Source organism: Heterodontus francisci, chromosome 6 (genome assembly GCF_036365525.1).
Source record: "Heterodontus francisci isolate sHetFra1 chromosome 6, sHetFra1.hap1, whole genome shotgun sequence".
In the NCBI taxonomy this organism is placed as follows: Eukaryota; Metazoa; Chordata; class Chondrichthyes; order Heterodontiformes; family Heterodontidae; genus Heterodontus; species Heterodontus francisci.
In genome coordinates, this window is record NC_090376.1 from 134,594,199 (window position 1) to 134,614,985 (window position 20,787).

The following is a 20,787-nucleotide window of genomic DNA, read 5'->3' on the forward strand; positions in this document are numbered from 1 at the left end:
GGCAATAGATGTCACCAGTTTGAGAATGCCCAGAACTGGTGGCAGCAATTGCAGAATTCTAGCAATGGATGGCAGTGTTGTGGAAGGTATGAGAACTGTTGATGTAGCGTCAAAATTCATTTCTTAGGAAGTGGTAAGCGTGGTGTTCTTTCTCTAAGTTAATAAGGTCTATAATAACTGAATCTTCAGACTATAGTATCAGTGACAGTCAGTTTATTCAGTTCTTATAAAGTGTAATTCCGTGATGGGAAAAGATGAAGCCTGAAGTGAACAAGCACTGTTCAGGAAAACACTGAAATTTTCACTTCAGGGCACATATGATTTAAAATTTACTGTAATGCACAGGAATACACAAGTTATAAACTGAATTAAATTCTAATAAGTGATAACGAGAGTAGTCTTTTTAACATTTATAGTTCATTGACAGTAGAGATTTAAAAGGTGGAACTGACGAAAGGAAAGCAACCAGGTTGTGTTGGTTTGTTGAAGACAGATTCTAAATTTCAATAATGTACTTAAATCAACAGAGCAAAGCAGAGAACTGCATTGTTTACCACTTCATCAAAAATCCCTTGGTGTGTTTTCCTCCTCTGGTAATGGTACATAACAACATTGTTGTTTTGTATCTTTTTTTTTAATTCAATCTCATGGTTTGGATGCAAACCTTGCAGTTTGATACAATGAAGTGTCTTGCTAGGCCATTTCACAGGGTAGTTAAGAGTCAACCATGTTGTTGTGGGACTGGCCATGCTGAGTAAGAATAGTAGGTTTCCTTCCATAAGAAACATTAATGAATCATTTGGCTTTTTAGAACAATGCGATAATTTTGTGGTTGCTTTTTACTGATATAATTTTTAAAAATCTTTTATTTCCAGTTTTTTGTTGAACTAAATTCAGTTCTCAAACTGCATTCTCTGGATTATTAGTACAGTCACTACTTACTAGTCCAGTAAGATAATCATCACCTTACTGTTATTTCTTTATGCTTGTTATTTAAAATAGGTGCTGCCTTGTGGGTTTGCCCACTTTATTACAACTAGTGGCACTGTATTCAGGTTAGCACATGTTGCCAATCTTCTCAAGACAAATACAGTAACTTTTGCATACATGCGTCTTCATTTAACAACCGCCACATGTAGCTGGAGTTGAGCCAGCATCGGATAACATTCTGGGGAAATGATGTAAAGGGATAATCTTCCTTTATTCTGTTATTGATATCATCCTGCACTTTCCACATGGTGTTTCACTCCTACATTTGAATAACGTCTAGTGATCCTTCAAATGTTTTCACTACAATTTGAAAATTCCACAGTTCCATTCAATTTCCTTTCTCTACTGTTCATCATACCAGGCTTTTTTTTGTCTTTTACAAACCGTGCTGGATGGCGATTTTTCTGGTGATGCATGAAATGCTTGGGTTGTAGCTCCAATTGTGTGGACTGGGTTGCATTGTACAAGGGATTTTGTTGGCCCAGACTTTTGCCATTTTCTCAATCCATACAATGGGACAAAGTTTTGTCACCAATGAATTTGGTAACAAACGATATTGATAAAAGAACAAGTAATTTGTTAACATCAGCCATTATCAACGAGTACCACGTTACCATGTGAGTTCCTACTAACCACCTACGTGATCCTGAGATGGGTTTGGAATGCTGGTCCCACTTAACATACTGTGACCTTTGGGTAGTTCCCATGGATAGTTTGCACTCTTACTCTGGAGTTTTTACTTTGGGGATGTAGTAGAGGGATTCCCAAATTCACAACAAGATGCCCTAATAAATAATATGGGCATGAGGATACTTGATAATCAATGGTTTTGTATCGCTGGGCAGTCCGGCACTTCTGTTTTCAAATCAAGGACATCAATCTGGAGGTCAGATACTTTTTTTTTCTATGAAGGCAATTGTTTCTGTTTACATTTTCACTGATTTTCAGCTTGCTGTAGAAAATCAGATTACAAGAAGCAAAGGTGATTCTTTGTAACCTCATACTGGTTGCAAATGGTTCTTGGATAGTACGTGGCTGATCGCACTTTCCCCACAACACAGATCACTTCTCTCAACTCAGAGGCTAGATGTATACATTCTCTACTGTCATTACCTCATCAGCAAGAACCCCACTCACTTTGTAAAACGTCATCATACTTGTTCTATGGCTGCTTCCTGGGCATCCTTAATGAAGTGTTTATTAACAGTATCTGCAAAATTGCTACATGGTATTCAGTGCAGTGAGTGAAAACAAATAGGATATTAGAATATATAGCTTGAATAATCCAACACAAAACAAAATGCACTATTGCGTCTCTGAACAAGACCTTGTTTAAGCCTCATCTAGAATACTCTGTCCAGTTTTGGTCCCATCATGTGGTGGGCGAAGTGATGTGGTTATGATGCTTAGTTGCAACTGAATGGGACAGACTCGATGGACCGGGCTGCTCATTTTCTTTCTGTCTTTCATTGTACGTTTGTACCTGGTTGCTGCTGCTTTCAGCAAGCGTCTCTCTCTCCCTTGTGCTAAGTAACATTGATTCAGTATCCAGTAGTTTTCATAGGATGTTGAATGAAAAAAAGAAACCCTGCCCTGTAGTGTTGTCATTCTTGTAAGAGGACATCTTTCACACACTGCATTACACACCAGCCGTTCCCTTGAGTCTTGCCAGGAGTGCCTACATCCTGTTCTTTTTTTCCAGTATAGTACTGGTTAAAACGATTGGTGCTTTGATGCATTTGGAGACATCACACAGGAACACTGCAACATGTGGAGCGATGCCGACTAATATCTAATATGTCTTGGAGGAAGATTGTTCATTCTTGTGGTTTCTCCAGAATGTAACACGATCCCTGTTCAATTCCAGCTACTGTTGAAATCTTTTGATTGTAAAGCTACATTACACATTTGTGTTATAGATTGCTACTGGGGAAGCATCGAAAAAGAAGATACTTGACTGTCATTAAACAAAATGTCAAGTATTATGTGTTCAGGAGGTTATGCCAACTGGAAAGGGAGTTCCTCATTTGTTTCATTGGAATGATGAAATGTCAAGAAGGATGCTTGTATTTTAAGTTGCAGTGGCAAAATAGAAATGAATGTTCAGTGTTCTCAGTAAGACCCTGGATTAGGCCTTTTAGATCATTCTCCATTTGTCCATTGGGTCTCACCAGCAGCTACAGTTGCTTTTCTTCTGTGATTATTCATTTTCTCATTTAATTTAATGAGATTTTAATGTTAAAGTACTCAAAGGACAGCTTCTGTAGTGTAATAGCAATGTAGTACAACTATAAACTGTCTGACAAACTTTTGTTGCTCCATTTAAATTCAGTGGGATAATGCCCTTTGTATAGGTTGTATAAGGGAGAAAGGTAAGGGCTAAAGGAATTTGAAGATCCTGAGTAGAAAATGTAAATGATGCATAGCAAAACCTTACAAACATTTTGGGCATGAAATTGGGATTGGTACTGCCTGTTGTTTGGATGTTAAGGGTGCCATTTGGGGGCCAAAGTGACGTCTGGTGCGCACTTCTGCCACAGATCTCATTGGATGCCACCTTGGCAAAGAACGAACAAGAGAAATCCTTTGTCCAAGTCTGAAGTAGGCATTAATCTGTAAGGGGCCTGATACCTGCTTCTGAGCCCTACTACAACTTGGATTTGTCCTGAGGCAGCTAGTGCCAGTGCTGATTGGCCTCCAGGAAAACCAATGTCAAAGCACCACGTAAGTAAGAAAAATGGAAAGCCACTATCGCTCCTGGTCCCTGAGATCTCTGACCACACTCTTGACTCTGACCTTCAGATTCCCTCAATTTCCCTCTGACCTCCTAGCTCCACCTTAACTGTACTCCTGAGGCCTACAGTCTTACTACTTGGTCCCTGATAGCACTTCCGAAACCTCAGCAGTACTCACAAGATCTGAGATCTTCCTGCCCGATCCCCAAGCCCCACACTTTCCTCCTCCAGACCCCGCAATCCAATCCAATCAGTTACCTGGAAATTGGAGGTCTAACCTGTGCGGGCTCCTTTCGCAGTGCCATCAACATTATGATGAAATCCGAGGCTCCTCAGACCTCCAAATTTGAGCATGGGCTGTTAACACTGAGCGGGTGATGCTCCCAAAAAAGGCATGCCTGAATTTCTGGGCCTTTCACTTGTGTTGAATAGTAATTACAGTGGAGTATCTGATTAACCTTTTTTTTTCTTTTGATCATTGATGCATGCAGGAAGGAGAGTACCTGTTCCCTATTCCATTAAAGTCCTGTCCTCCAGCTGCCTTTCGAGACTTTTCGCATTATGCAGAGTCAAATCATCATAGCATAGCCATTAACAGGAAGAGTTGAAACTCTGCTTTCAGGTTCATTTAGCCATGTTGAACTCTGCTCGGAACTGAATGCTGTAGTGTCTAGTTTGAGAAGTAAAAGACTTTAATGAGTTTGAGGCTTTTATGTGGCTGGTACCCTTGGCAGTGTTTAGCAGCAGGGATGCTTAAGGTCAAAAGCTCTTCTTTCAGGAGGTCATTCTAACATCCCACTCTGATACGATTAAACTAATATGGATATGGTGTTGATATCTAGAACAGTGGGATGCTTTTTTCTTGTGTTAGAGATTTGATTTTGTTAGTGGTTGTGCAAGCAGTAACAACAATGTAAAGCAAGAAAACTGCTAATTCCATAACAAAACAAAAGGAGTAATAAATTGTAGCAAATAAAATGTGTACACCTTTGTTATGGATCAGTGATCTTATGGTAGTACTATAGGGGTAAATCTTCCAGATCCCATGCAGGAGCGGGGCTTGGCAGCCTGCAGCTCATTTTGGAAAATCTTGGATACACTATTCATGATTTTCTGTGCACAGAAAGCTGAGGGTAGCATGCCTGCAATTTTACAAAATGTGTTGGTTGCATGCAAGGCCCTTCCAGCAGTGCAAGTCCGCAGAACATTTGCGACCATATATCAAATTTTACCCGAGTGGGTTGTTTTTCTATCTTTATTTGGAGTACATTCGTTATAGCTAGTCGGCTCTAGTTTGAAGTTCATGAAAAATTACTGACAAAATAAACATAGACTATAAAATGACTTTTTATCTCTTATTTAATGGGAGGCATAATGTCAAACCCTTGTTGGAAAATTATAGGATTATGTTTTAACTATACTCCATTTATAAATACAGGAGATTGGCTTTGTATAGTTTTCAAGTACAATGCTGCATGTTTGTCTAAAGTAGTGAAATCCTGCTTCAGACCATTGTTCTGTTTTCCTTTCATGCTGTCTGCCATTTCAAAGCCAGTTTGAATTTGAATTTGCAAAATCTTTTCCTAAGGTAGCAAAAAGTGCTAAGCAATTTTTTTCCCCGAATGATGAAGCCAAATAAAAATTGTGAAAATTCTTTGCACAATCCTACCATTCAGCATGCTACCAAACCACTTAATAGAACACTTGCACAATAAAAATATCATTCAACATTGTAGTACTATGTCTGTTTCACACATTACGCTGTAACTTATTACAAAAGTTGGGAAAAAACTTCAGAGCTGTGGAAGTGTTTTGTTTGTAATCTTATATTTTTCTCTTTCAGTTTTCTGATTATTTCAATGGCTATTTCAACGGTCAGTATTGGCTTTGGTGGATATTCCTTGTTCTTGGTGAGCTGATTTTTTTTTTCCACAATCAATTTTCTCAACTTAGGAAAGTGATTTTTGAAAGAATGTATGTACTTTCCATAAATTACCTGATGTATATTTTGTGTGGTAATTTTTTCTTAACTGCATTTTATAATTTCATTTATCTGCTTGGTATATTTTCTTCAAGTAATATTTCACTTAGTGCAAATGCATAAGTCAAAAATATGTTGCGTGTTTATTTTTGTATACATGGATCTGAATTCTTGTAAAGGTGGGAACTTCTGTGTTTTTATATGGGGAAAAAGTAATTTGATATCAGGTGCAAATTGAATATTTATGCTTATACATTGACTAAAGTTTTATATAGTCCCTCCTCATCATTCACAAGGGAGAATTTCTTGATTTTTTGTGTGTTGTGAATATAAACCATATGGGGAGGCAGTGGCGTACTGGTATTGTCACTGGTCTAGTAACCCAGAAACCCAGTTATTGCTCTGGGGACATAGGTTCGAATCGCACCACAGCAGAAGGTGGAATTTGAATTCAATTAATAAATCTGGAATTTAAAGCTAGTCTAATGATGGCCATGAAACCATTGTCGATTGTTGTAAAAACCCATCTGGTTCACTAATGTCCTTTAGGGAAGGCAATCTGCTGTCCTTACCTGGTCTGGCCTACATGTGACTCCAGATCCACAGCAATGTGGTTGACTCTTACATGCCCTCGAAATGGCCGAGCAAGCCACTCAGTTCAAGGGCAAATAGGGATGGGAAATAAATGCTGGCATGGCCTGCGACGCCCACATCCTATGAATGAATAAAAAAAAAAATTGCAGTTTAGTGTACAGACATGCGTTGTGGTGCGGTTTGAAGCAATAATTTTTTTTCTTCTTCATTAATTCTAGGCATTTAATCACTTTTTTGAAAGTGCCTGTTTCATGGGTCTTGACTCTAGAATGGTAGTTTTCCATTTTAGGTCACAAGTTCTAATCCTAGATACTGTTGACAATTCAAACTTGCCTGCGTTGAGTGATTATTACGTTGTTTGAAAGTCCAGAAGATGCCTTGCACGTCAGAAGCGTGAAGCATTTTTGAGAAGGTGGGAGGAGAAGTGTGTCTGCTGATACAGGCCAGTTGATGCAGTTTTCCACTTTCTGGCCTGTACAGATTTTTTTTTCAAGTGCTACACTTCTTAAAAAAAAAATAATTCTAGTATGTTTACGTAACAGTGTTTTAACATTATTTACAAAGTTGCAAATTGATCAATTAATATCTAATAATATTGGGAATAGATGAAGAAAGAACAGATGATAACCTCTATTCTGAGAGTAAGAGAACACATTTTATGCCTCAAACATCAGTTTAGTTTTGTAGTTAATATTAATCTGAATCTATTTACCTTTTGTATATTTTTAATAACTTATTCTTCAGTATTGATTTGGTGATGGAATGAGGATGAAATATCTTCAATGTAATTTCTGTGTACTTGAGAAATTGCAAAATTCATTTAGTTGCATGCAACCTGCTGAAGGCTCAGTGGGAGCTGCTCACTGGCATATGCAGCTGGTGGCTCCCATTATAGAAACATGGATTGCTATTATTTCCTGTCTCAGATATACTCCTTTGAGCTTTTCTCTGTAAAGAGTTAACCTGAATTTTCTATCGCTATTCATATTAAATCTCTTAAGTTTTTATGCATGATGGTAAATTGTGGGTGTTTTTCATCATTATAGTGTTAAATAAGGATTATAGAGTCAGCTGACATGAAGCAAGGATTTTGCAGAGGAATTTCTTCTCCGCCTAAGTCCTTAACCTGCAAAGAGATGATCAGATGACATTCTAAATACTTGAGATGTATTTTCTTGAAACTTATTCTTGCGTATTTATTCTTTTTGTTAATATACAGAAAATCAAAAGCTACTTATTAGTTGAAGATCAAATTCTCCCACTAAATCTGTGGGTAAACCTCCTGAAGGAGGCATGAACATGTTGGTGATGCAAAGCATTGAGTTTAAGGAAATTGAGTTTGCATAACATATTTCTGTTACAAGATTTGTTATAAAAAACAAATAAACGTAAATCTGCAGATGCTGGAAATCTGAATGAAATTAAAATTATTAAATGAAAGCAGGTGCTTTCAGATTGCTGCACTCCCCTGAAATTCTTGCTGCCTTGTCTTAGGTAGGAAACATGAAAATGAAGAATTTATTTGCAAAAAGAACTGTTTTTATATACACAGCCACAAAACTACAATGTGCAATTGAGAGCACTTGGACAGTAAGTGCATATTCTTCATCATTTATGATCGTCCACACTGGAGATGAGCCAGTCTGAAACAGTGTTTTGAGGAAATCATACAGTGAAATTTGGTGACGCCGATCCATGTGGTAGCCTCTCCCCCATTGTATAAAAGTATTAGAGCATGTGTCAAGGTAGCAGCTTGTTTTTGTTCCTCAGCCTGCGACAATATTTTCTATCATTGCATAACCCAGTTCTTGTGGTTCTGAGTCTAACATTTATATTGTCACTTGTTCTATTTGACAAACATTTTTGCAGGTGTCACTTGTGTCAAATAGATAACTAGACTATCCACTTATAAACTGGCTTGGCAGTGATATGTGAGAGCAAAAATAAAAACACATGCTGGAAATACATAGGTATGTTGGCATCTGAAAGGGGGAAAAGCAGGCTAGCATATCATGCAGACACCTTTTTCTGTTCTTATTTCAGATTCCCAACATCTGTAGATTTTTAAAAATTTATGTGACAGTACTTGGGTTGATTTGTCAATGTACAAAGAAACTCCACTTTAAAAAAAAAAAATGTACTTTCTACTTTGGGTAATCTGAGGGCTTGAGTAATTTAAAAAAAAAAAATTAGGTTCTTGTTTGTCCATTATTTGTCTCTGAACACTTCTGTTAATGTAATAATCAGATTTTTATCAGATGCTTTCTGTGAGTGAGATCTTTAAATCCCATGCTTAGTACCTTGTTTCACTAGTTCTTCTCATATTTGTAATTTATTGGCTATAGTACTTCAGGATGCCCTAAGAGTGTGAATAGTGCTATTTCATGCAAGTTCTTTTGTTTTTTAACTTCTAAAGTCAGTAGTTGACATTAATTGTTTTGCCTTGAGTACAGTCATGTTTTCTGGAAAATAAAGTAGAGCTGCTTAGAAACATAAATGGGAGGATAATGGACTACACAAAAACTCCCAAGTAGTGAGAGTTGGCTGGTCACCTGGGACTGCTTTACTTTTCACTTTTGAGTTCTCTAAAGTCTTAAAGCAGGAATATCCATAAATTTTGGAGTAGTCAGCAGGATCCTTGTGATGTAACATGTGAGTCGTTTAATTCTAAGTGTGCATTTACACTACAGCTTAATATGAGTTTGAAACAGAAACCACATTTCCCCATTGTTACAGATGTACCATAAATGCACTATAAATTGCTCCCTCCATCTTCACTTAAGTCTCTCTCTGCTTTTACTTCTGTATCTTTCTCTCTGTCCTCCTTCACTTTGGTTTCTCCTCTTCACTTCAGTCTCTCTTCCTTCCCTTCTGTGCTTTCCACCTCTGTTAACTAGTCACTCCTCTTTTTTTTTTTTAAATCTTCCTCATTCTTACTCCTCTGTTTTTACCTCTATTTTTATATGGGTATTGAATAACAGCAGCATTCGGGCTCAAATGAATGCGAAAGGTATAGACAACAGCAGTTGGAGACACTGGTAGCTGATAGAAGAAGCAGAATGATTCCTGTGCGGAAGTAGGTTAGAGATGGCTACTGTGGGGCGTGTGGGAAGGGATGCCAACAATGCTGCAATATGCTGGGGGAGGATGCAAGGATGCCTTGGTTTGTGTTTTGATTGTACAGGGAGGGTGCTGGAGACCTCACTCAGTTGTTCCAAGATGGGCTATTCTTCTGCTCTGGCACCTAATACAGAGCTACAAACGAATAGAAAAGTCCCTTTGAGCAGTGTTCGAAATAGTAAGGATACCTGGTCTGGATAGGATTCATCTTAGATTGCTAAAGAATGCAAGGGTGGAAATAATGAAGGCTTTAGCTGCAATCCTTCAATACTCCTTGGATGTGGGAGTGATGCCAGAGGACCCCCGTTCAAAAAAAAAAAGGCGAGAGGAATACACCTGGTAACTACAAGCCAATCAACGTAATCCCGGTGATGGGGAAACTATAATCTGGATCAAAATTAATTGTCACTTGGATAAAATTGGGTTAGTAAAGATTTTTTGAAAGCAAATAGTGTCTGACAAACTTGGTTTGAGTTCCTCAAAGAAACGGAGAGGGTTGATGAGGATCGTGCGGCGTTTGATAAAGTGCCACATAGTACACTTGTTAGCAAAATTGAAGCCCTTGGAATGTAAAGAGCAGTGGCAGGGTGGATATGTAATTGTCTAAGAAACAAAGCAGAGAGTAGCGGTGGAGGTTGGTTTTCAGACCAGAGGGAAGTATGCCATGGTATCCTCCAAGTGTCGGTATGGAGACTATCCCTCTTTCTGATGTACAGCCAAATCCAGTATATTAATATACAGGGCATAATTTTAAAGTTTGCTGATGATACAAAACTTTTAGCATGAGGGTAGTAGCAGACTTCCAAGAGGGCATAGGCAAACTGGTTGACGCATAACAGGTGAAATTTAATGAAGAGAAGTGTGAAGCAACGCTTCTTGGGAAGAATGCTGAGAGGCAATATAAACTGGTACAATTTCAAATAAGGTTCTGGAACAGCGACAGCAGGAACTTCACATACACAAATCTTTGAAGGTAGAAGGACAAGTTTAGAAGGCTGCTTTTTAAAAAAAAAAAAGCATATGGCATCCTTGGCTTTACAATTAGAGGTATAGAGTACAAAAGCAAAGAAGTTATGCTAAACCTTTATAACTTACAGCTTAGGCCTCAATTAGAGTGTTGTGTCAAATTCTAGGCACTATACTTTAGAAAACAGAAATATAGAAAAATAGGAGCAGGAGTAGGCCATTCGACCCTTCGAGCCTGCGCCACCATTGAATACGATCATGGCTGATCATCTAAACTCAGTACCGTGTTCCTGCTTTCTCCCCATATCCCTTGATCCCTTTAGCCCTAAGAGCTATATATAGCTCTTTCTTGAACATATTTAATGATTTGGCCTCAACAGCTTTCCGTGGTAGAGAATTCCACAGGTTCATCACTCTCTGGGTGAAGAAATCCCTCCTCATCTCAGTCCTGAATGGCTTACCCCTTTCCTTAGACTGTGACCCCCTGGTTCTGGACTCACCCGCCATTGGGAACATCCTTCCTGCATCTAGTATGTTAACATGTTAAGACCTTGGAGAGAGTTCGAGGAGATTTACTAGAATGATGCCAAGGACTTCAGTATTACAGAGAGAGAGAAGCTGGGATGTTCTCCTGAGAGCAGAGAAGGTTGAGATAAGATTTAATGGAGGGTTTTGATCAGAGTAAATAAGGAGAAACTGTTTCCACTGGCAGGATGGTTGATAACCAGAGGACACAGATTTAAGGTGATTGGCAAAAGAACCAAAGTGGAGATGAGAATTTTTTAATGCAGAGTTGTGATCTGGAATGCACTGCCTGAAAGCATGTTGGAAGCATATGCAGTAGTAATTTTCAAAGGAATTTGTTTATATACTTGGAAAGGAAATTATACAAGGCTATGGAGAAGGAGTAAGGAAATGGGATTAATTGAACAGCTCTTCAAAGAGCGAGCAGAGATGCTATGGGCTGAATGTGCTGTATGATTCTATAAAGTAAAGTGAACTCTTCATGAAAAATCCTCACTCCTGAAAGAACAGTTGATCTGTCAAGTTTGTGGAAAGTTTAAACAAATGTAGGGAGCACTGCAGACATTTGTAGCAGGAGTACACTGGATTGGCATGCAGCTTCCACTCCCAACAGCACTGTTCTCCTTCAGTTGGGACCTGCCTGAGAAATCCATGATACTGCAGGTCTTGATCTGGAAGAGGAGAGCAATGTGCTGGAAGCAAGAGTTGAATGCCACTCCAGTGAGCTCCTGCTGGTGAAGCCTATTGCAAACACATTGTTTATCAGATGTTTCTGACGGTGGGGAGCCAAAAGCTGGAGCTGCTTGAGCCACATTAGATCAGGTAGTCGGGTGGATTTGATTTGCAACTTACATACACAGAGAAATTGAGCGTATTGGGGAGTGAAATAAAATAGATTTGATTTAAAAAATATGAAAAATCAAGCAGCTTAAGTGCATGAAGCAAATGTTGAAATTTTGGTCTTTGTTTTAAAGAGACATGGGGCTGAATTTTATTAGTAGCGGCGCGCTTTGAACTCAGCGGCCTTCCGACATGGAAGTGCTGCCGAAGAGCCCCTGCAATATTACGCGCGAGGGCTCATTTAAACAGGGGGCGGAGCGGCCACCTCCAATGACATGGAGGGGGCAGCCGCCACCTCCCCAGCAACAGCATTAGGCATCGGTGTCATTTTTCAAGGGCTTCAAGCCCTTCTCTTACATTTCAGTGTTTAAAGTGGCAGGTTTTTAAGCAGATTGCAATAAAATTTTATACTCCCTTCAAATCCCCTCTCCCATCCCCACAATGAATAATCAGTGTATTATTTGTCCTACGCCCCCCCCCCCCCCAAAAACACAGTTTCCATCACATCGTTTCTCCCCGAGCTTTTTTTCCTTTAACCTTTAACCCCTTCCCACAATCCCCTCACCCTGAAAATTTTACCCCCCCCAAAACCAGGTTCTCACCTCGGAATTCCGAACCAAGTTCCAAAGGCATGCAAGCTGTGTGCGGCAGCCGTAAAATTGGCGTGGGACGACTGCCGCCTGCAGGTAGATTAATTTAAATCTCATTAGTGTTCATTTGAATATTTAGATGAAGGCCCCGCAGCCGGGTTGGGGGGGGGGGTGGTGCGCACCGAGTTACCCCGCCGACGGTAATATGTGATAAGTGGCGGGCCCTTCTCGACATCTGAGGTCGAGGCAGGCCTCTGCCCGCTAAATTTTACGGGCCCTCCCACCGCGATCCGCGGCGTCGAGGGGCTGGTGAAATTCAGCCCATTATTATGACTAGGTGAGAAAGAGGTCTAGGGTTCCCTTTCAGCCTTCACCTAGCCTTACCGTAGCAGGGTTTAATTTTAAATGCACTGTGTTTTTAGCTCCCCCTTGGTGAATCCTTGTTCACCACTTTTCAATTATAAGGCAAAGAAACCAGCACAAACAGGTTTTCTTAGGTGTAAAGAAGAAAAGTTAACATTTATTAACCTTGAACTCTAATTCGATTGATGCCTACAGATACAAGATGCGCCTACGTGAGCATGCATATGCAATACACACATGCAAATAGAGACAGAAAAGAGCAGAAGAAAAGTAAAGTGGAAAGGTTTGAGCCAATATCTGAAGAGTTAGTCCACTGTAGAGTCCTTGATTGTAGATAGATCTTGCTTTTCGTTGGAGCCCAGTATTCTTCTTAAACCTTGTTCACTATAGGAGACTTTTCTCTCTTGGGGTTCATGTGTCTTCAGTGGATTCAGAGGCTTGTGAGAAAGAGAGGGAAGCAGACAGAAGAGATCTTCTTAGTCCAGGAGCAGAACTCTCAGTTCAAACTGTTTGTACAATTCAGAAAAAAATCCAGGTTGCCAAGCAGGTTAGTCATGTGACTAACTGGTCTGACCACGTCTTGGATTGTATCACCTTAGCAGTCTCTGGAATGCGCCTCTTACATACAGTCACTGGTGATCAAGGTCCATTGTGGGTTGAATGTGTCAGGGAATGGTCCTTTGTCCTTCCAATCACTGTCTGTTAATATGCAGATGTCTTTTCCAGCCACAGCTGATCTGTTTAACAAATCCTTTCTTCACTCTAGTAACAGTTTAATATCAATGTTTATGACAAAATTAATGTGCCTCATTCTTGGCAGGTGGGGCCCAGCATGACCTCATTTAGAGCAGATTTCAAGATTCCAAGCATCATGATTTAACACTATGGGGAAGATATCCTCGCTATTATGTATAGTGAACCTATAAACTCTTCCTTTTATAAATGCATTTAGAATTGCATTACAATTGACAACATTGGTTGTCAAAGGAGTGTGTTTTTTTTTTAAGTTAAATTTCTGGAAACAGGCAATGACTCGTGCTGCAATTGCATTACTTTACTGATCACAAATGTTGCAGAACCCATTTTACAGATTTGGTGAAAGGTCCTCTCAAAGTGAGGAAACAACTGTAAATGATGATGAATAGAAGTAGAGTACTGTTCGAAGTTGACAGCCGCTGCACATAGATTTTATGAAACATTTGATGTTGACTAACACTAACATCCGTTATTAATCATTATTAATGTTGTATAATATGTTCTCAATACTATTTTATCTTAAATGTTTTCCTTGCCAATAGAAAGCTGGGAAACTATTTTAAAATATTTTAAGAAGGTGATTGGCCTTAATTGGCTTGTCACCACATCCCTGTTTTAGTCAAATCAAAAACTCATTTCTGGCCTTGGTAAAATGTGGGCAATTCGGGTAAGAATCAAGAAAATAAAGGTAGAAGACTGCTTGCTCTGAGTTTGAGTTTATTCAAATTCTGATAAGTATTACGTCAATCCATTTGTACTACGAGCTATGCACTTGTGCTAATCACTTTGCTCTGCTAGCAGCTTTTTCTTCGCAAATGTTTATTATTTCCATTTTTACTCTTTAAAATCACTCTTCCATGTGATAGTATGGCATCTCCATAGTTGGTGTATGTGCATACAGCACTGCTCAGCCAGAGCTTCTCCACAACTTGCTGATCAGGACCTCCTGAGAGTTTATTCTGGGTCTAGGCTGTCACTAAATGTGCTCGGATGAAGACAATTTGATTTAAACACTGGGTTTTGGGAGCTTCAAAACCAAAAGTGTTGTGGTGCAATTACCATAGTGGATGAGCATTATGGTGTAGGATTTAATATGGAAAGAAAAACAAGCTTCCCAAAATATCAGTGTCAGGAGCCTTGTAGGTCTTGATGTATTGCTTATTTGAAAACCTGGCATAAGTTTATTTCTTAATTGACCAGGCTTGGTAATTCACACTAAAATAAAAGCAAAATACTGCAGATGCTAGCACCGCAGCCTCACAGCTCCAGCGACCCGGGTTCAATTCTGGGTACTGCCTGTGTGGAGTTTGTAAGTTCTCCCTGTGTCTGCGTGGGTTTCCTCCGGGTGCTCCGGTTTCCTCCCACATGCCAAAGACTTGCAGGTTGATAGGTTAATTGGCCATTATAAATTGCCCCTAGTATAGGTAGGTGGTAGGGAAATATAGGGACAGGTGGGGATGTGGTAGGAATATGGGATTAGTGTAGGATTAGTATAAATGGGTGGTTGATGGTTGGCACAGACTCAGTGGGCCGAAGGGCCTGTTTCAGTGCTGTATCTCTAAACTAAACAAAACTAAACACTCAGCAGGTCTGGCAGCATCTGTGGAATGAGAAGCAGAGTTAACGTTTCGGGTCAGTGACCCTTCTTCAGAACTCCGAAGAAGGGTCACTGACCCGAAACGTTAACTCTGCTTCTCATTCCACAGATGCTGCCAGACCTGCTGAGTGGTTCCAGCATTTCTTGTTTTTATTATTGGTAATTCACAGTCCTGATTGTGGATTGTCAGATAGCAGTCCTGAATGTGAAATAAAGCCTATTTACTTGTTATATTTCCTATTGGTTAAAAAAATAAGAAAACAAAATTTAATGAGTTTTTAATCCAGTGGTAACTGGATACTTAAGCATAAAAATATATTTTCCACTAAGCCTGGTCTTTGTTTTCTACTGAGTCAATTATTCTGGAAGACGTGCACACCTTGCTGTATCTGTGCTAAGTAACTTAAAATATTTTTTAAAATATGCTTTATCCATTTGTTTATCTTTAACGCAACCAGCTATGTGTAGATATCTTCCCTGCACAGCTGAGGTGGGAGGAGAATATAAACAAAGACTTCACTGCAGTCAATGTTGCTCCATGATTGGTTGAGAGTAATTTTTATGCCATCAACTATGAGCTTTGTGTTATGAGAGTCCTAAGTGAAACATTTCCTCTTCAATGACTGATTTAGTTGTTGGAATTTAGAACCATCCTTTGATCTAGTTTTATGGTATTTATAAAACAATAAAACTGCTAATTTCATTATAGCCAAAGACACAATTTGGCTACAATTGCAGATTCACTAAAATCTGAACATTACACATTGAATTTTTAAAAATTTAAATTTAACCTTTTACTTTACCCAAGACTTTGTATTCTACTTACACCACATGAAATAGGGAAGTTGTCTTATCATGTGTCTCATTTCAGAAATACGTCTGAACATTTCAGATCCAATTCATTACTGTGAAGTACTGAAACTGCAGGCAAATGTGGCTCCTAATTCACATACAGCATGATCCCACAAATATCAATCAGAAAGGTGGCAGCTCTGGCAGTGCAGCATTCCCTCAGTCTTGTACTGAGGTATCAGGCTAGATTATATGCTTAATCCCAACAATGGCAGACCACACGCGTGGGCCGAGCTTCGTGGAGCCGCCACGATATTAGATGCGCGGCTCATTTAAATGGCTGGGGCAGACCATCCACCCCCCCCCTCCCCGGATGATGTGGAGGGGGTGGGCGGTCTGTTCCCGGCAACGCAGTCAGGTGCCACTGCGCAGGGGCTGATGCCGCTTTTAAAGGGCTTTGAGCCCTTCACTTCATTTAAATTTATAAAGAGAGATGTTTGAAAAAATTTAATTTGGCCTGCTCTCACCACCCCCCATAACAATGTAATTAACTACTTGTCCTCTTGCCCCTGCAAAACAGTTCCCCAGCCCACCTAAAATTCCCCCCACCCCCCAAAGTTCGCACACTTTAATCTTTACCCCTTCCCCCCCACCCCCCATCCCCTCAACCAATGACATTAGTTTTACCATGCTCCCCCACGCGCCCCCCCCCCCACCCCCGCCGACTGCACTGATAATCTTACCTGCACCCCCCTCCCCTCCATCTCCCATCCGGAGATCCGAAGGCGCGGGTTTTCTGGCCCCTGGCAACAATACCGGAGTGGAATGGCCGATGAGAGTGGGTAAGTCATTAATTGTGACATTTAAATTTTTTTAAATATGCAAATTTGGCCCCCCTTGCTGAGCGGCGGGGGAAGCCGCCACGAAGCCTCGCCACTACCGGCAATAAAGGGCCAGGCCTTCCCGGCATCAGGGAGTGTGACAGGCCTCGCTCAGAAGCATTTTCTGGCCCCCTCCTTCCCTTCCCCTCCCCCCCCCCCCCCCCCCAAAACCCCTGACATCGGTCGGTTTGGGGGGGGGTGGGGGGGTGCTGTAAAATCCACCTCCTTGTGTGGGACTTGAATTTCTTTTAATGTTGTTGTCATGCAGGCCCCCACCTGCCAAGAATGAGGCACGTTAATTTTGCCGCATGGACATTAAATTTCAAATTGTTAATGGGAAGGAGAGAAGGCCTGTGACAAGTGGTTGCCAGGCCCCTGGCTGGAAAGACATTTTTGCATATTAACAGACACTGCATGGAACAAAGGAGCTATCCCCTGCTCCAATACAATCCACAAACAGACAGAGTCAAACCAGTTAGTCACACAACCAACCTGCTTGGCAGTCTGGTTTTTTTTTTCTGAATTGTACAGTTTGAACTGAAAGCCCAGAAAGCTGTTTGCTCCTGGATTTAAAACACCTCTCCTGGCTGGCTCGCCACAGCCTCTCCAGTCTGCTCCCATCTCTTTCTCATGGAACTTCAAAACCCACTCAAAACACATGAATCCCAAGAAAGGATAGTCTCCTTCAGTGAACAAGGTTTAAGAAGAATACTGGGCCCCAAAGAAAAGCAAGAATCTACCTACACTCAAAGACTCTACAGTGAGCTCAAAGACCCGTAACAAAAACTCTTCAGATATTGCCTTAAACTTTTCCATTTTATTTCTTCTCTTTTCTGTTTCTATTTGCATGTCTGTCTCGCGTATGCATGCTAGCGTGGGCGCGTCGTGTATCCGTAGGTGTCAACGGAATTTGAGTTAAGTTTAATAAATTTCAATCTTTCTTCTTTAAACCTAAGAAAAGCTGTGTGTTTGTGTTAGTTTCTTTGCTTTATAATTGGAAAGCGGTGAATAAGGATTAACCAAGGGGAGCTAAAAATGGTGTGTTTAAAAAATAAAACCCTGTCACAATAAGACCAGGTGAAAGCTGAGAGGGAACCCTAGATGTCTTTCTCACCTGGTCGTAACAGTTATGATAGTATCATATGTTAATGAATTTGTCATCACAACTTTAAAATACTTTCCTACATTGAATCCAATGTCATCCTAGTCATTGGGACAGGAGTGTGCTGAACTTCCTCATTAGGGAAGGAAAGTCTTCTATCCTAGCAGCTGCTACTGGAGCAGTATTTATAGAAAATTCTAAAGGTGTCACCTACCTGTTTTTTGTTGGCTTGGCTACATTCTCTGTTAAATAAATAGGGGCGGGAGATGGAAGAAGAAGCAAAGATCTTGGAACATAGATAAAGGCCAGTGTTCTGATATGACCCATTATGGTGTAAACCTAACATTGCACTTGCAGTACCTGGTGGGGGTTTCAAATTCTAGTATAATAAGACCAGTGAATGGCTTCCATAGCTCATTGATGGTGGAGCCATCCAGTCTATTGATGTTCTTCAAGCTAAATTTATGCTCCACCACAATAATATCTTCAAAACTTGTAAAATGAAATACAACTTAACTGACCAGACCAGCTGGTACTTGCCAACACGGGCCAATTATCATAAGAATCAAAAAAAGTAAATTCAAGGAATATGGAATCTTTATTTGCATGCAGCTAGAAAATTCAGATAACAGATTTCTGGAAACAATTAGCTGGGGAGGACGAAGGCCCTAACATTTTCTGGTTATTCCTAAAGATGTAACCCTACTTTCTTTCATTCTTCTTTCAGATAAGTTATTAAACCTTCTGCCTTCTCAGGTGAATGTAAAATATGCCATAGCACCAATCAATAAGAGCAGAGCCCTGACCAATATTTGTCCTTTGAAAGTCTATTATCTGGCCAGTAACGCATTGCTGTTTGTGGGACCTTGCTATATGCAAATTAGCTGCCACATTTTCAACATTACAACAGTGACTAGATTTCCAAAAGTACTTAATTGGCTGTAAAGCACTTTGAGCATCCTGAAGTCATGAAAAGTGCTGTATAAATGCAAGTTTTTTTTCTTTGTCTGTCTCTCTCTCTTTCTGTCTCCATCAAACTACTCTAATGATTGACCTGTGGAATCCATCATTGAGCAGACCCACAGTTCCAACTCCTCACCCACCCCACGATGGTACCAGATGACAGCACTCCTCATCTAACACCCTCTTGTTGGTGCGGAACTTGAGCACCTTCATACCAGTTTTCTCAAGTCCCAGGACCAACAGCCCTCCACAGTTCCAAAGCCAGAAACACTCCAGAACTACCCTTTAAAATGATAATATAGTATACAGGCAAAGGAGTAAATATATTTTTATAAGAGCCTTTTTAGATCTCTCCTATTCTCTGACAAACAGTGAAAACTGCCCTACTTGGCAATCATCACTGTATAATTTGAATTAAGAACCCTGACATTTGGGCTGAAGAAGATTCCCCAAACTGAATTACACTGACTGTAACTTTGGTTTCTCAATGACTCATCTTGCTAAGATAGTGTCTAGTTGACCAAGAATGTTTTAAATTTGAACCCTGATTTCATCTCAGCTGTTTAGGGTGAGGGATTCGCCATTAGCTTCTAAGCCCCTGCAGCAGGGAGGAAAATTGTTCTTGCAACCGATCTATAACTATTAGCCACTGTTGGAAGTATATGAGGTTAGCAAGAGGTTAACAGCACAAGTCTGCACCTTCCTGTGCCAATCGTGGCCCAGTTGTTAGCATTCTTTCCTCTGAGCCAGCAGGTTGTGGGTTCAGGTCCCATTCCAGAGACTCGAACACAAAAACCTAGGCTGACACTCCTTTGTAGTACTGAGGGAGAGTTGTGCTGTCTTTCGGATGGGACATTAAACTGAGGCCCCACGTGCTCTCAGGTGGATGTAAAAGATCCCATGGCACTATTTTGAAGAAGAGCGGGGAGATTATCCCCAGAGTCCTGGCCAATATTCATAAATAAGGGAATAGATAGTATTCTTTGCAGTCAGGATCGAGAATCCTGAAGGGTGTATTGCTTACCCAGTGCCAGAGTAAGGGATATCGCAAAATGGCTGGAAATGAATCTGAAAAGGAATGTGGAGGGTCTAGTTCTCCAATTTGGAACCAATTATATAGGAAAGATTAGGGAAGAGGTTCTGCTAATTGAGTATCAGGAGTTAGAAACTAAATTTAAAAGAAGGACCTCACAAGTGGTAATAACAGGATAGTTACCTGAGCCACATGCAAATTGCCATAGGGAAAAACAGATTAGGAAAGTCCACACGTGCCTGAAGGAGGGGTGTCTTTTCAATGGCAAATGACACCAGTTTCGGGACATGAAGGTGCTGTACCATTATTTTGGGCTGCACCTGACCTGAACTGCGACCAAGGCCCAAGTGGGAAAGGCCAACAAGAACTGTAAATAAGGCCGGAATTTTATGTCAAGACAAAGGCCCAGCCCACTGGCTTAAACGTCGGGGGCAAGCCCACCTCTGCCTGGCGTGGGAGCCACTTAGAGATTTTATGTGGCCCTGGCCCGTGATTGGCCTTGTGCAGGATTTCCACTCCTCTGAGACGGGAAGTCCTGCCTTCAGGAGCTGCAGCTCCTCAGTCCCAGCAACACCACCAAAAGTGCTGGCCACTGCTGGGACTGCACCCAGCTTCAGGAGGATTGTGAACACCAGAGCCGACAAAAATAAGTGAGGTTTTGGGCCTTGCCCGGGACAATCCCTGGTCCCCGGCAAGTGGGGGTGGGGGACAATCAGGAGGGTGGTGAGAGGTGCACTAACGGGGCGGCAAGAGCTGCTGAGGGGCCCTCTGTGGGGCACAGGGTGCCCAATCAGGATGCCCCTCCCCCCAGTCTGCAAGGAGGCTTCCTGGTATTACTGGGCAGCCTCCTCAGCTGGCAAATGCAGCAGCGGGAGAAGGCCGTTAAGTGGCAATTAATTGACCACTTAAGTGTTTCAATTGGCCTAGGGCGGGTGGCCGTTGGTCACCTCTCCTGCTGC

At 40.9% G+C, this 20,787-nt stretch overlaps 1 protein-coding gene across 1 annotated transcript in view; it reads left to right on the forward strand.

Moving 5' to 3' along the window:
* The window catches only part of ndfip2 (Nedd4 family interacting protein 2), a 104,373-nt gene that overhangs the window by 73,507 nt on the left and 10,079 nt on the right, over nt 1-20,787 (forward strand). The window contains exon 6 of the mRNA XM_068034362.1: nt 5,569-5,635. Within this exon, the coding sequence (XP_067890463.1) occupies nt 5,569-5,635 (67 nt within the window). The remainder of the gene's footprint in view (nt 1-5,568; nt 5,636-20,787) is intronic.